The sequence below is a fragment of the Cannabis sativa genome, unplaced genomic scaffold (assembly GCF_029168945.1).
Source record: "Cannabis sativa cultivar Pink pepper isolate KNU-18-1 unplaced genomic scaffold, ASM2916894v1 Contig5, whole genome shotgun sequence".
NCBI classification, from domain to species: Eukaryota; Viridiplantae; Streptophyta; class Magnoliopsida; order Rosales; family Cannabaceae; genus Cannabis; species Cannabis sativa.
In genome coordinates, this window is record NW_026870041.1 from 293,965 (window position 1) to 307,547 (window position 13,583).

The 13,583-nt window shown below is 32.5% G+C and overlaps 1 protein-coding gene across 1 annotated transcript; it reads left to right on the plus strand.

The window, feature by feature from the left end:
- The first annotated feature begins 7,614 nt into the window (after window positions 1–7,614).
- LOC133033381 (uncharacterized) lies at window positions 7,615–8,250 on the plus strand. The gene has a single exon (XM_061108098.1). The coding sequence runs from the start codon at window positions 7,615–7,617 to the stop codon at window positions 8,248–8,250; it is 636 nt and encodes a 211-aa protein (XP_060964081.1).
- The last annotated feature ends 5,333 nt before the right edge of the window (window positions 8,251–13,583 follow it).

Genomic DNA, 13,583 nt, shown 5'->3' on the forward strand with positions numbered 1-13,583 from the left:
CATGGATGAAAGTTCAAGGGGCATGCTTTAATACATATCAAAGTTTGAGGGACATAATTTGGTAGATATCAAAGTCTAGGAAGCATGTTTTAGTACATAAACAATCATTGAAACAGTAAAATTGAATGAAATTAGATAAAAATCCTTAAATTTAACAATCTCAATAGTTCGGGAGAAATTTTTAACGACCAAAGAAGTTCAAGGGGCATGATTTACTACATATCAAAATTCATGGAGAAAAATTACTGGGTAGCCTAAATAAAATAACTCATTCATATTCTTTTATATCACTCGATACTACTAAGTAACATATGTTTTTATATATATACTATTACTATTACTATTCTTATTCTTACATTATCATTAACATTTCATTATACCAAACCAAAAACCATTTTATATATATACTGTTGCGAAAATTATTAATTACTACGCAAGTGCACGCAATCAAGTAGTATACTCACGCAAGTGAGGTCGAACCACTGGGAATTAGATTAATTACTACTAAACTATACTTATAATTCTATTTGGCAAATCAAAAGTATTTATGATTGAAAAAGGAAGAAAGAAATTCAAGAAACTTAAAGAAACAAGTGAATATTAATCAAGATGAGAGATTAGGGAGGAGAATCCTGTTGTTAGTTTACCACAATTGTTAATGCCTAATTGCTATCATTTTCTTGAAATGAATGACTGATTATAAATTAACCTAACTCTTTTCAGATCTTTTAGGTTCTAAATCACATGTTCTTTAATTAATCTCTTAATTAAACTAACATGAAATCAACATTAAGCAATAATCTAAATGTCACATAGGCTATGCAAATACTTTCGTTTCACATCAAAACCTAGATTATCCAATTTTAGCATTCTCAATTCTCACTTTTTAGATTTTGAATTGAGATCATAGAACATGTAGAAGGTGATCAAGCTTACACATGGAATTAAGCACAAATATAGATAATTTAACAAATCAAGACTGAAGGAATGACAATTATTCATTAACTAGGCAAAACTTAAAACAACATTCATCATCCTCCCTAAATAGGAGTTTAGTTCAAAACATCCATAATCAAATCTATAATTAACATTGAAACAGAAAATAGCATAGAAAAATTAAAGAGAAGAGAAAGAACTAGTTGAAGCAATTGATCTGGGTCGCCACAAGTCGCTCTTCTAGCCTCCTCCTTTGTTTCTAGGGCTCCAAATCTGAATAATCCCTAATTTTCACGAGCTCTCTTTATTTAAACCAAGTCTCATCTTTAAAATTTGTGAAATTACGAAACTGCCCAAAAAATTCCGTCACTGGGGTCCCGTCGCGACTGGCAATGCCCCCGTCGCGACGGGATTAAACATCGTTTTCTCAAAATTTTCTCTGCCAGTTTCCGTCGCGACTGGATATTGCCCATCGCGACTGGATTAGGCAGCGACACGATTTTTGGTTTTTCTTCTCGATTCTTTCACCACGCGTCCTCAATTCTTGTACATACTTTCTTTAAACACCCGAGGACCTGAAACAAAAGAATCAAGCGTAATATAGCCTTAAAACTAGAAACAAAGAGTGAAAACTAACCGAAAATATGACCCGAAACTTAGACTAATTTTAGCCTAACAAATTCCCCCAAACTAGATTCTTACTCGCCCTCGAGTAAGATAAATACTACTAACTACTAATCTACTAACTACGCTATGAGATAATCACAATACTACTGCCTCTTGTTCTGTTTTCTTCCTTTGCTCAAACTAGAATTTCAATTCCACCAACTCTAACAATTAATTTAGATGTTCAATTTGTCACATACTGTACAAACACAAGATGACTTCACAATCGAAACAATATTATAATGGTTTTACTCTTTCCAACCATTCTACTACCCGATAACTCATATGCTCACATGCTTACCTCTCTCCACTAATGTTGACAACATCCTTTCGGAATCAATAGGGCTTTTTGAGATTTAGAAAGTATGGCCCAGATATTTAGAAAATGAAAAACAATTTTTGGCTAAAGATATCATAAGCACAAAGATAACCCACAAGCTTCTTGTAATTTCAAATTTCCCAAAGTGTTCCCACAACTAACCATGATTGAGAAAAATTTGTTTTCTTTCTTTTCCCAACATCACTGAATTTTATTATTTTTTTTCTTGAATCATGTTTTTTTTTTCTTTTTTTCTTTCATTATTTTTTTTTCAGTGATATTGATCTTACCAAATATCTATTTTTCTCAATCTTGCAAGTTTTTTTTTTCCCGATCTTCTCTTACACCATGCATTTTGCTCCCCCAAACTAATTATATAGCTTATGATATCATTGATAAAATAGTGAGGAAAAAATTAACAGTGTGGATACATATTTCGGTTAAACATGGTGAAGAACAAAACAAGTTTAGGCTCAAGAGGGTTAACTAAGGATAATCATTTCATGGTAGGCTTGAAAGGCTCAAACTATCCAACAAATGCCTAAATCATATTCCTATTGAATGTTGTCAAGGATTTTGCCTCAGAAGAATAAGACATGCAAGTTCTAAGCTATCCAGTCAATCTTACCACAAACCATAGTAAAACAATTATAACATATTTCACAGATCATCAAATTGCATTCTTACACATGTTATACAAGCATCCAAACTAATCCAAAGAGTTAACAGAATTAAGCACACAGTTATTTTGCAATTTCAGAGCACATTACATTAAACAACAGCACACAATTATCCTTTAGCTTATTGCCCATTCCTAACTAAAACAGAAAATTAAAGCAGAAAATTAAAAGTGCAGAAAATAAAAAATTTTAAATCCCTCCCCCCAAACTAAAGATTCACATTGTCCCCAATGTGATATAATATTCAAGGTGAGAAGGACTTACCTGAACGCCACATCAACAAGCGGTTGACGCCCGTAATAAGTGTCATGCAAGACAACTTGAAAATTGTTGTTGTACTTGCCTTCAATCTTGGCAAGTGATGAGTTTGAACTAAAATCAGCACCAACAACATAAGACTTTGGATGATGTGCTTGGGGAGAAGCCTTTCGTAGCTTGTAGAGGATATAATATGATGTAGATGAAATATATGGATTCATTGGTGGTTTATCAGTCAATATCATTGATGAAGTCGAATCAATGATGCCATGTTCTTCTTCATCCTCCAATGTCACAGTTTCTACACTTTCATCTAACAATTCTTCTTCTTGTTGCTCACTCTCCACTTGGCTATCCATACCCTTACTTGTGATTTCATATTCAATGATTTCCTCTTCACAAGGATCTTGATCTTCAATTGTAGGCTCATTATCTTCCTTGTATTAAAATAATGACCCTTCTTCATTGTACCAACAACTCTCATAACTTTCATCATTGGAGTTATTACATTCTGAATCATGAGTCATTGAATTATCACATAAGGATCTCAAGCCATGGTTGAGTATTTTGGTTGAGGCCATGGCCATGGTTGAGTAGTGAGTAGCATATGCAAACTTACTATATATATACACAACTTAAAGGCTTGGTTGAGGCCATGGCCATGGTTGAGTGATGAGTAACATGTGCAAACTTACTAAAATACAGGAAAAACTCTTTGAACATCAACATCCATGATAAATCTCATTGTTACCCATTGATGATATAAAAATAGACAGGAAACAACTAGATAAAAAACATATTAAAAAAAATACATACAGAAGGTGTTTACACTATTAAAAAACTATGAAAAAACTATTCCAAAATGAGAAATCAATAAACACAAAACCCACAAAAGTTGAATATGAAAAAATTTCAAAAATGGGGGAAAACCAAAAAGATTCCGAAAACAAACCTGCGATTGAAGAGGAGCACCATCCTAATCATTTTTTTGAGCAGGAGCATGAGAAATTTTTTCATGGGCAGTAACCTTTGATTTCTTTTTAGGAGGAGCTCGCTCACGTTTCAACAATTGAGGAGCAAAATCAGAGTCATCATCGTCTTGAACAACAGGACATTTGCCCTTATTCCTATTAGCTACAAATTTCAATCCCATTTTAGAACTTTTCTTTGGCACAGGGGAAGGAGAAGAGTTCAGCTATGGAGGTTTTATTTTTTTTAAAAAAAAAACTGAAAAGAAATTGAAAATAATAATAAAAAAAAAAAGAGAAAAAGAGAGGGAAATGATGGAAGGTATGATTGATATAAGTCATCAATGGAAGTTACAAGATATTTGAAAAAAAAAACTGAAAAGAAATGAAAAATCAAAGGAAAAAATGAAAAAAAGAGAGGGAAGTGATTGATGGTTGATTGAAGAGGGATTGGGGAGATGCACGTGTCATATGGATGGGGGGAGTGTGCATGTGGTATATATGTAATAAAATAAAGAGAAAAGGTAAAAATGTTGAGGTAACCGTGTGTAAGTATTTATGTAATAAAAATTCCATTTTGTATTTTTGGTGTAAAAATTTCTAAGTTATATTTTAGAATTTCGATAAGTATCTAGTCATTAAGTATAAATTATTATCCACGTGTCATTTTTTTTATGGGATAAGTTGAAGAGTATCTTTTTTTATTTTTTTGTATCCATTAACTAAAAATACTCTCATATTATATTTTATTAAAATATACTCACTTTTATAAGTGATTTGCCCAATGTACTCTCATTTTCTACTTAAATCTAGCATATAATTTACATTAACCTAAAGGGTTTAATAGAGACATCATCTATAAAAATGAATATATTTTAAGGAATGTGAAAATAAAAGATAAAATTAAAACAAGTAAAGTAAAGTGGGTATACAATGCAATTTCATCTTTTTTTATTGGTATATTTAAATTAATTTTTAAATAAAAATAAAAATTTAATAACCTGACCAGGGACTGTAATGTGACCATTGACTTGACACTTAACGGCTAAGTGCCTATAGAAGTTCTGAAAATATAACTTGAGTATTATTACCACCGAAAATTAAATTTAGAGTATTTATCTGTACAAAGAATTAAAATTAAATATTTATGCTGCAAATTACTCTAAAATATATATCTTCTTTATTAAATGATATGTAAGTGTGGACCATTCATTGATTCAACATGCATGTGAGTTTGTCCATTTCCTTTTCCTTACCTTTCATCTTTTTTAATAGAGCATTGCTATTAGACACCAGTGGTGCCTAACACTTTTTCGACATGTCGCGTTGCGATTGACTAGCGATACTTCTTAAAAACTGTTATATTAAATTATATGGGACCCAATACTTAATTGGACCACTAGCGATATTAACACATAGGAGGGTGCTAGGCATCACTGGTGCCTTTTAGCATTTCTCTTTTTAATAGAGCAAACGTTCTATACCTTTCCTTTCATTGATTGCATGATGCAAGTGTTGGAAAATTGTTGTGCTCTAATATAAATATATCAAACCAACAAGATTACAACTCAATGACAAATAATACAAATGACAAAAATATAGATTAAATAATATTACAACACTAAACAAAATATACACATAAAATAAATAATATAGAGATGAGGAGAAGAATTACAACTCAAAGCAATAAGCTACACATAAACACAATATATAAATAAATAGCATATATATATAAGAAATGCGAGAGCAATCTCAACACCACATACACCACAAGTGTATAATACGGGAATCACCAAACTTGAACAAGGTTTTACACCTCTGTCCAAAAGCTTATTTCCCCCTACCACAAGCACTTAGGGAAAAGAAAAAAATGGAAATAACTTTCTGGATTTATCAAGCCTAAAGTGTTTCTAGCAATGTGCTCTTTTGATAGAAACTTGTTCACTCTCAAAGTGAATTCAAGACCTCTATGTATAGTGTTTTGAGGATCACATATGAAAATCAAAGTCTCTTCACCACATGGCTGTTACCAACACTTTAATTGGTGTTTAATGGGAGAAAAACGTTGGACAAGAGAACTGGAAACATGCTCAATCAATTTATGTACGTTTATGAACGTTTTCAAAAATTGATTCCAGGTGTTCATAAAACAACCATAAAACAACATAAAAATAACTGTTTCCAAAAAAAATAATTAAAATTTGGTTTTTGTAACTCCTCTCCGAATTAAATCTTTCTCCAACGTCCCAATACTCATTTAAACGATATAATTGAGTATTGTAACAGTTTCTAACAGCTAGAAACTTATCCCATTGATTCTATAACTTTCATATGTAATAATTCACTCAATTACATGTAATCCTTAAGTTACAATCTATTTTCAGATTTATAACTCCTTATATGTTACAACTTTTATGTGTATTATTATACTATATATGATATAATACAACCTCCAACACATAATATATATTAATCTCATATTAATATATAATATGTTACATTTAAATATTTTAATCTATATTCTATTATAACAAATAATATAACAACAGGTGGAATAGTAATTATTGTGAGTGTACTACTCTTAACCCACACACTATGGAAGAGGCACCAAACTAATGAAAACGTTGAGGCCTTTCTTAATAAGAAGGACTAATTTTTTGATGACAGTGATAACTCTAATGAGTGTTTTAGTGATTTTTCTAGTGATAATGTCAATTTCGGTGACTTTTTCGATATTGGCAGTAACTCCAACGACTTTTCGACACTGATAATAACTCTGATGAATTTTCTTGCACTGACTGTTGACTTTCCAATCGCCGGTGACAATTCTGACGATCAATGTACTTTCATTTGTTTCTAAAGTTTTATTAGAAAAATATGAAAGGGATTTTGATATTTTTTATGATAATACAAGTGACATATTCTATATATATGTTAAGTTTTTTTTTTTTATTTTAAATGCATATTTTGTTTTCCTATCAAAAAAAAAAATGCATATTTTGTTTATTAAGTTTTCTTACTTTAAATATGTTATACCTTTTTTTTTTTTTTTTTTTTTTTTTTTTTTTTTAAAGTGATATGAATCATACTATGACAATCGTTGATGCATAGGAATTTCTCGTCATAAGCTAATTATCTAGCCAAAGATATACAAACTCAGAATTTGAATCGCTACAAATAAAATGACTTATATAAGACTAAGTTATCTCAGAAATTTAGACAAAATAACTTGAGACCACCTTCAAGAGACATCCGATCTAAATAACCAATTTGACCAAAATTACATACAAAATAAATAAATAGAGAAAAGTGAATTATCACTATACAAGGATAATGTATTGAATTTTTAAATTAAGATAAAACACAATTATTATTTTAACAAGAAAAACTTATCTTTGAAGGTTTTTTTATTAATGTTGTCACCATTGTATCGAAACTAATTTGTTATTACCAACTATTAGAGCTAAGTCTTTAAGGCAGGAATATACTAGTCAATATAACTTGCACTATATATAAAATTTAAAAGATTAATCAAATTCAATAAATTATAAAATACCAACTAAAATTAACTATTTTGCCAAAAAAAGTAACAAAACTAAATTAGCTTACAAGTAAAAGATAAGAAAACAATGAAATAAAATAATAGAAAGAAAATTCTTCTAAATTTATTAATATAAAATCAAAAAACAAAATCCAAATTTATTTGTAAAAATCTGTAATAGCACTTTTAGAAGTTGTATCAATGAACCATCGAGCCAATAATATAGTATAAAATAGCCAAAACAAAATGGCACGTAACGAAGTTTTCTGGCAGAAAAAAACCAGCAATGCTTCGAGAGTAGTTCAGTCGGCTAGAAAGGTTTTTGATCAATGGCGAGTTGCGAACTCGAACACAGCAGCCTCTTATGCTACTGGTGTTCATTCTGGCAGCAACAATTGGACCAAACCAATGAGTGGTAAGATCAAAATAAATGTTGACGGAGCTATTTTTGAACCCCAACAATTGTTTGGTTTTGGGTGCTTGGCGCGTAACCATACGGGTCAACTCTTGGAAGCTTTTGCGGAGTCTAAGTTCGGTGTGGTGCTTCCCGAAATTGCTGAAATCATGGGCATGAAGGAAGCTTTAAGTTGGATCAAGAAGAAAGGGTGGGAGGATGTGATCGTTGAGACTGATTCGTTGATTGTAGTTCAAGCTCTCAACAGTTCAATTCACATGACTTCTTACTTTGGGTTGTTGGTGGAGGATTGTCGCTTGATTTTAACTACTCTAAAGAATGTTTTAATTTCTTTTGTTTATCGATCTGCTAATAAGGCTGCCCATTGTCTTGCTCGGGAGTCTTGTTCTTTGTCAGGTTGTTTGTTTGATGAGCTGAATGCTCCTTCTTTTCTGAAGAACATTGTAATGGCTGAGGCTATTTCTTAATAAAATTCCTTTCAAAAAAAAAAAAATGGCACAAACTAGCTAAAAATATGGCACAGACAAGCCAACCAAACTCAAAAAAACAAACCAAAGCTTGATGTTGGTTTTGTTCCCAAAATTTCGGATTTTGGCTTGGCCAAAATCTGTAAAACAGACGAAAGTCGTGTTTCAATGTTAGGTCCAAGAGGGACGGTTGGATACATTGCGCCTGAAGTTTTTAATAGAAATTTTGGAAATGTGTCACATAAATCTGATGTCTACAGTTATGGAATGATGATCTTGGAAATGATAGGAGGAAGATCGAATATTAATGTTCAAGTTAATAATACAAGTGAGATATATTTTCCAAACACCTTGAATTAGATGAGAATCTTGAATTAAAGAGAATTGTTAATGAAGAAGATGATAATAGTAAGCTTGTGGTGTATTCAGACCAATCCTTCAAATCGACCAATTATGAGTCGAGTTATTGAAATGTTGGAAGGGAGTGTGGATTCATTGGAAATTCCACCCAAACCATTTTTGTATTCGCCTTCAAGATCACCACTCCTATAATCTTCTCAAACATTTGTATAACTGAACATACTTGTGTTAATAGTTTCAATACGAATATATGCATTAGATATTGTTGGAAATTTTCTCATTGCACTTTGAATAAGAGGATTTCAATACTTGTGGTATATTTTTTTTAACAATGTATCATCAATTTGACATTTCATTAGAGATTTTCTTAGATCTACTAAATAAAAAATAATTTTTCTCCCTATGTTAATTGTTTAGTAGATGGATTGAGAGGAAGATGAATGTAGAATCTACAATGGACAGAGAGAATAGTAAATCTGATTTATGTTGTTTGTAATAGTAATAAAGGTAGAAAGATGGAGAGAAAGTTAATTATTAAAACTACCACAGTATCATTTTTAGTAGAGTTTTTTGCGGCAAAACCTTTTCACTTGTATTTCACCCTCCAAGTTCAAATTTTGGCGGTAAAACCCTCCAAATTACTGAGCTAGTAGCAAATTTAAGGTGTCATTCGGTTAACTGTCACTATAGGCTGCTTATGTGTACACCTTGTACACATGACACATTTATAATAGTTACCTAATATTAGTATTAAAAAATTATTTTTAAAATTAAATAAAATTATAAATATAAAATAAATTATTTTAAAAAATAAAAAAAAATATTATAAATTTGGAAATAATTTATATACTTTTAAAATAATAATATTATGTGTACCAATATAAATTTGACATATGTACAAAAGTGTACACATAAGTACTTTATATTGGCAATTAACTATGAAAAATGAATGATATCTTGAATTTGCAAGCAATTCACTAGTTTTGGAGAGTTTTAACGGGTACAAGTAAAGTAATAGTTGAGAGAATTTAGCCGCAAAATACTCTTTTTAGTATAAAGATAATTTGAATATTTGGTGTATTTATTTTATCTTTTACTTCTATCCTTCATAAAATAAAGGAAGTGGAATTTTAAGATTTGGAAGGAGAAAGTCTACGTCCACTTCTCCCCACCCTCTCTTTCTCCCTCCTACCAGATAATGGAATTAACCACCCCTTTCAACTCTCTCCACCCACCCACCCACCCATTCTTTCTACCAAACATAGTGTTAATATCTAATTTACATTTATATGTTTCACTGCATAATAAAATAGGAAAATTTGAAAAACTATACTTTAAAAACTCTAATATTTTATGCTTAAACTAATACATTTTAAAATAAAACATATATGACACTTTTATAAAAAACACAAGAATAACCCTCAACCCAACCGAACCCTCAACCCCCTCACCCCCACTCCGACCACGAGACGACCCAGCCCCCTCACCCCCACTCCGACCACGAGACGACCCCCTCCTCCGACCGAGACGACTCCGACGGAGACCCACAGCCCCGATCCGACCGAGACGACTCCCACCGCCCCGACCCACATAACCTTCAATCTCAAATTTTAACCCACAACACCATCGGACCCAACCCACATAACCCATCAGACCCCCACCCATCGGACCATCAGACCCCCACATAACCCATCGGAGCCAACCCACATAACCCATCGCACCCCAACCCCATGAGAATGACCATCGGACCCCAACCCACAACCCCATCAGACCCAACCCACAACCCCATCAGACCCAACCCACAACCCATCGGACCCAACCCACAACCCCATCGGACGGCATCGGACCAATAGGAGGTCCGATGTCTTCAACCTCAGATCTCAAAAAATCCAAAACTGACCGAGGAAAAACTAACCGTCGACATATTCACGACTGCGGGTGGTGGTCGTGCGTGGCGTGGTCGGGGGTTGCTGTCGGTGGTGGTGGGTGGTCGTCGATGGCCGGGCGTGGTCGGGCGCTGAAGCCGTGGTCGTGCGTGGTCAGCGAGAGGGAGAGAGAGAAGTTTTGATTTTTGTTTGGGATTTTTTTTTCAAATAGGAGGGGTATTATGGGAAAAAATCAAATGTAGTCATATATGGGCAATTTTAATAAATATAGATTTAGGGAAATAATTTTAAAGTGCTTTATGGATAGTTTTTCAAATTTCTCATAAAATATATGGTAGATAGCAACATAAAATTATCTCTAATAGGAGATGTAACGTTGAGCTATATTTGACATAAAATTGGTTTTCTGATATTTCTATATCAAATTTTATTATCGTGTTTCATTACATAACTGTAAATATTAACGTAAAATTTAATATATCATTTAATGTAAAATTTATTAAAAATATAAAGTAATAATAATGTAGAAGTAAATATATGTGGGGTTTATACACTGCAAGTTAAACATTTTTGTTAGTTAAAATTTGTTTGTTAAATTCTGTTAAGTTGGTTGGTTTGTATACACTTATACTGGGTTTTATACATAAAGACCAATGTTACTATTCAATAGGAAGATAAAATAGTGAGAGTGAGTGTCATTGTAAAGGCCTGAGTTGTTCAAACTCTTGTCCCTTGAGAGAGCCATTTCAGTAAGAGCAAGATTCCATTTTGTGCATGTTTTTGTCACGGTCATGTATCAACTCTCAGCACCATCTTTAATCAATAAAGGTAAAAAGCTCAAGGCGGTTCTACCTAAGGAGTTTCTAACTTGTGATCGAACCTTGTAATCCAAAGTGTTCATACTCTGTTTTAACATTTTCTTGTTGTGCTTTTCTGATTTTAGTTTTCTTTGTTAGAGCAACTCCAAGGTAGCACTAAAACTTAGATTTAGTGTATAAAATCCATCCAACGTAGCACCAAAGTTTACAGCATATATACCGTGTGGCTACAGTAGATGGTATGTTAGAAAATTAATAATATACCCAAGATCTATTTGTATATAACATAGAACACAATAATAAGATATAATAATTAGGTATGTGTACCTGATTGATCCATAGCAATTATCTCAGTTTGATCCACAGCAGTTACTCCAATTTGATAGTGCAATACTATCAACTAAGTCTTCCTCCCTAGATCTCTAAATCAGAAGCAGTTTATTTTATCTGATTATCAAAAGGTATACAATTGTGATGAGACAATATGTATTTATAGAGTTAGGGAGGGGACTTAGCTACAAAACCCTAGTTGGGCTGGGCCTGCTCATCAAAGGCTTCAGTCAACTAGAAAAGCCCACACTTCTGCTTCACCTAGACTTTACACACAGATGATAAGCCCATTAACAATTGATCACCAACAACATGGGCTAACACAGCAAAGAACTATCCAATCAACCCAAGTTTTAATAAAACCAATAAAATTTAATGTAAGCCCAAATAAAAGTCTAACATTCTCCCACTTGGGCTACATTGATTTTAATACATATATATTATATATCAAAATAATTTTGTTTGAAAACGACTCATGGGTTGAACAACAGGAAAACATTTGTGGCCACTTTAAAAAATGATAGTTCTCTGATAGCATCTCGGCTTATCTTAGGTCCAATTTAACCTTTGATAATGAACTATGACAGTCATATTGTTTTTAACTCAACAAAAGACATTCATAATCACAAATACCAAAGTATTAAATCGACATGGTCAATAAGTCTAGTAGTGTGGTAAGGAATTATGTTCAACATGTGATCAATTTAAAATAACATAATATCCTTATCAGTCCTCAATTTCACTGATACCGTGATGCTTAATAAATAAGCCAGTGAAATTAAACATACACCACTTAAAATAAGTTAGTGTCACTAAATATGCTTAAAGAATTAAGCCAACAACATATCATTGTCAATAAGCAAATAAATTTAAAAGACAATGATCACAACAATATGAACCACATGCTTTCAATTCAATCATTCTCGAGAATATAACAAAACATAATTGAAAACATATCCATTCAATAATAAAAAATATTGAAACAAAAAAATGTAGTTCATAACTTTATTCAGAAAATTATAAATAATAATTTCTAAAAACAAACAGAAAACAAAACTCCCACTAACCCAAAAGATCAAAAGATTCTAAAATGCCCATATTAACATGTTTATTAAACAACACGGCACTTAACCCTTTGGTTAGAGGATCAGCTAACATCGACTCGGTCTTGCAATTTTCAATGACAATGTCTCCTTTCTTGACCAAGTCTCTGACAGTGAGATACTTTATTTCCATATGTTTAGAAGCACTACTAATCTTGTTATTCTTTGAAAAGAAAACAGCAGCATTATTATCACAATAGATTAGCATAGGTGTGGAAATAGAATCAACCACTCGTATCTCCGAAATAAAATTCTTCAGCCACAAAGCTTGCAAAGATGCCCCATAACATGCAACAAACTCAGCATACATAGTAGATGATGTGATCAAAGTACACGTTTGACACTCTTCCAAGAAATAGCGACACCACTTAGAGGTGAAAATATAGCCAGAAGTTGACTTCAAATCATCTACACAACCACCAAAATCTGAATCTGAATAACCAGCAACTCGAAGATTGTCAACATGCTTATACACAAGCATAAAACTCTTCGTTCTTTGAAAATATCTCAAAACTTTCTTGGCTGCAACCCAATGATCATGGCCAGGATCAGATAAATATCTCCCAAGAACATTTACTACGAAAGCTATGTCAGGTCGAGTGCAAACCTGAGCATACATCAAACTCCCTACTACACTTGCATAAGGGATGTTCTTCATTGCTCCTCTTTCCAAGTCGTTCTTAGGACATTGCTGCTTAGTGAACTTGTCCCCTTTCAGAATAGGAACAGAACCAGCTTTACACAAATCCATGTTGAACCTTCTGAGCACACGATTAATGTAAGCTTCTTGAGATAAGCCAAGAACTTTTCGATTCCTGTAACGATGGATCTCAATC

Coding starts and splice junctions, on each gene's coding strand:
- LOC133033381 (XM_061108098.1), top strand. CDS start 7,615: ATGGCACGTAACGAAGTTTTCTGGCAGAAAAAAACCAGCAATGCTTCG.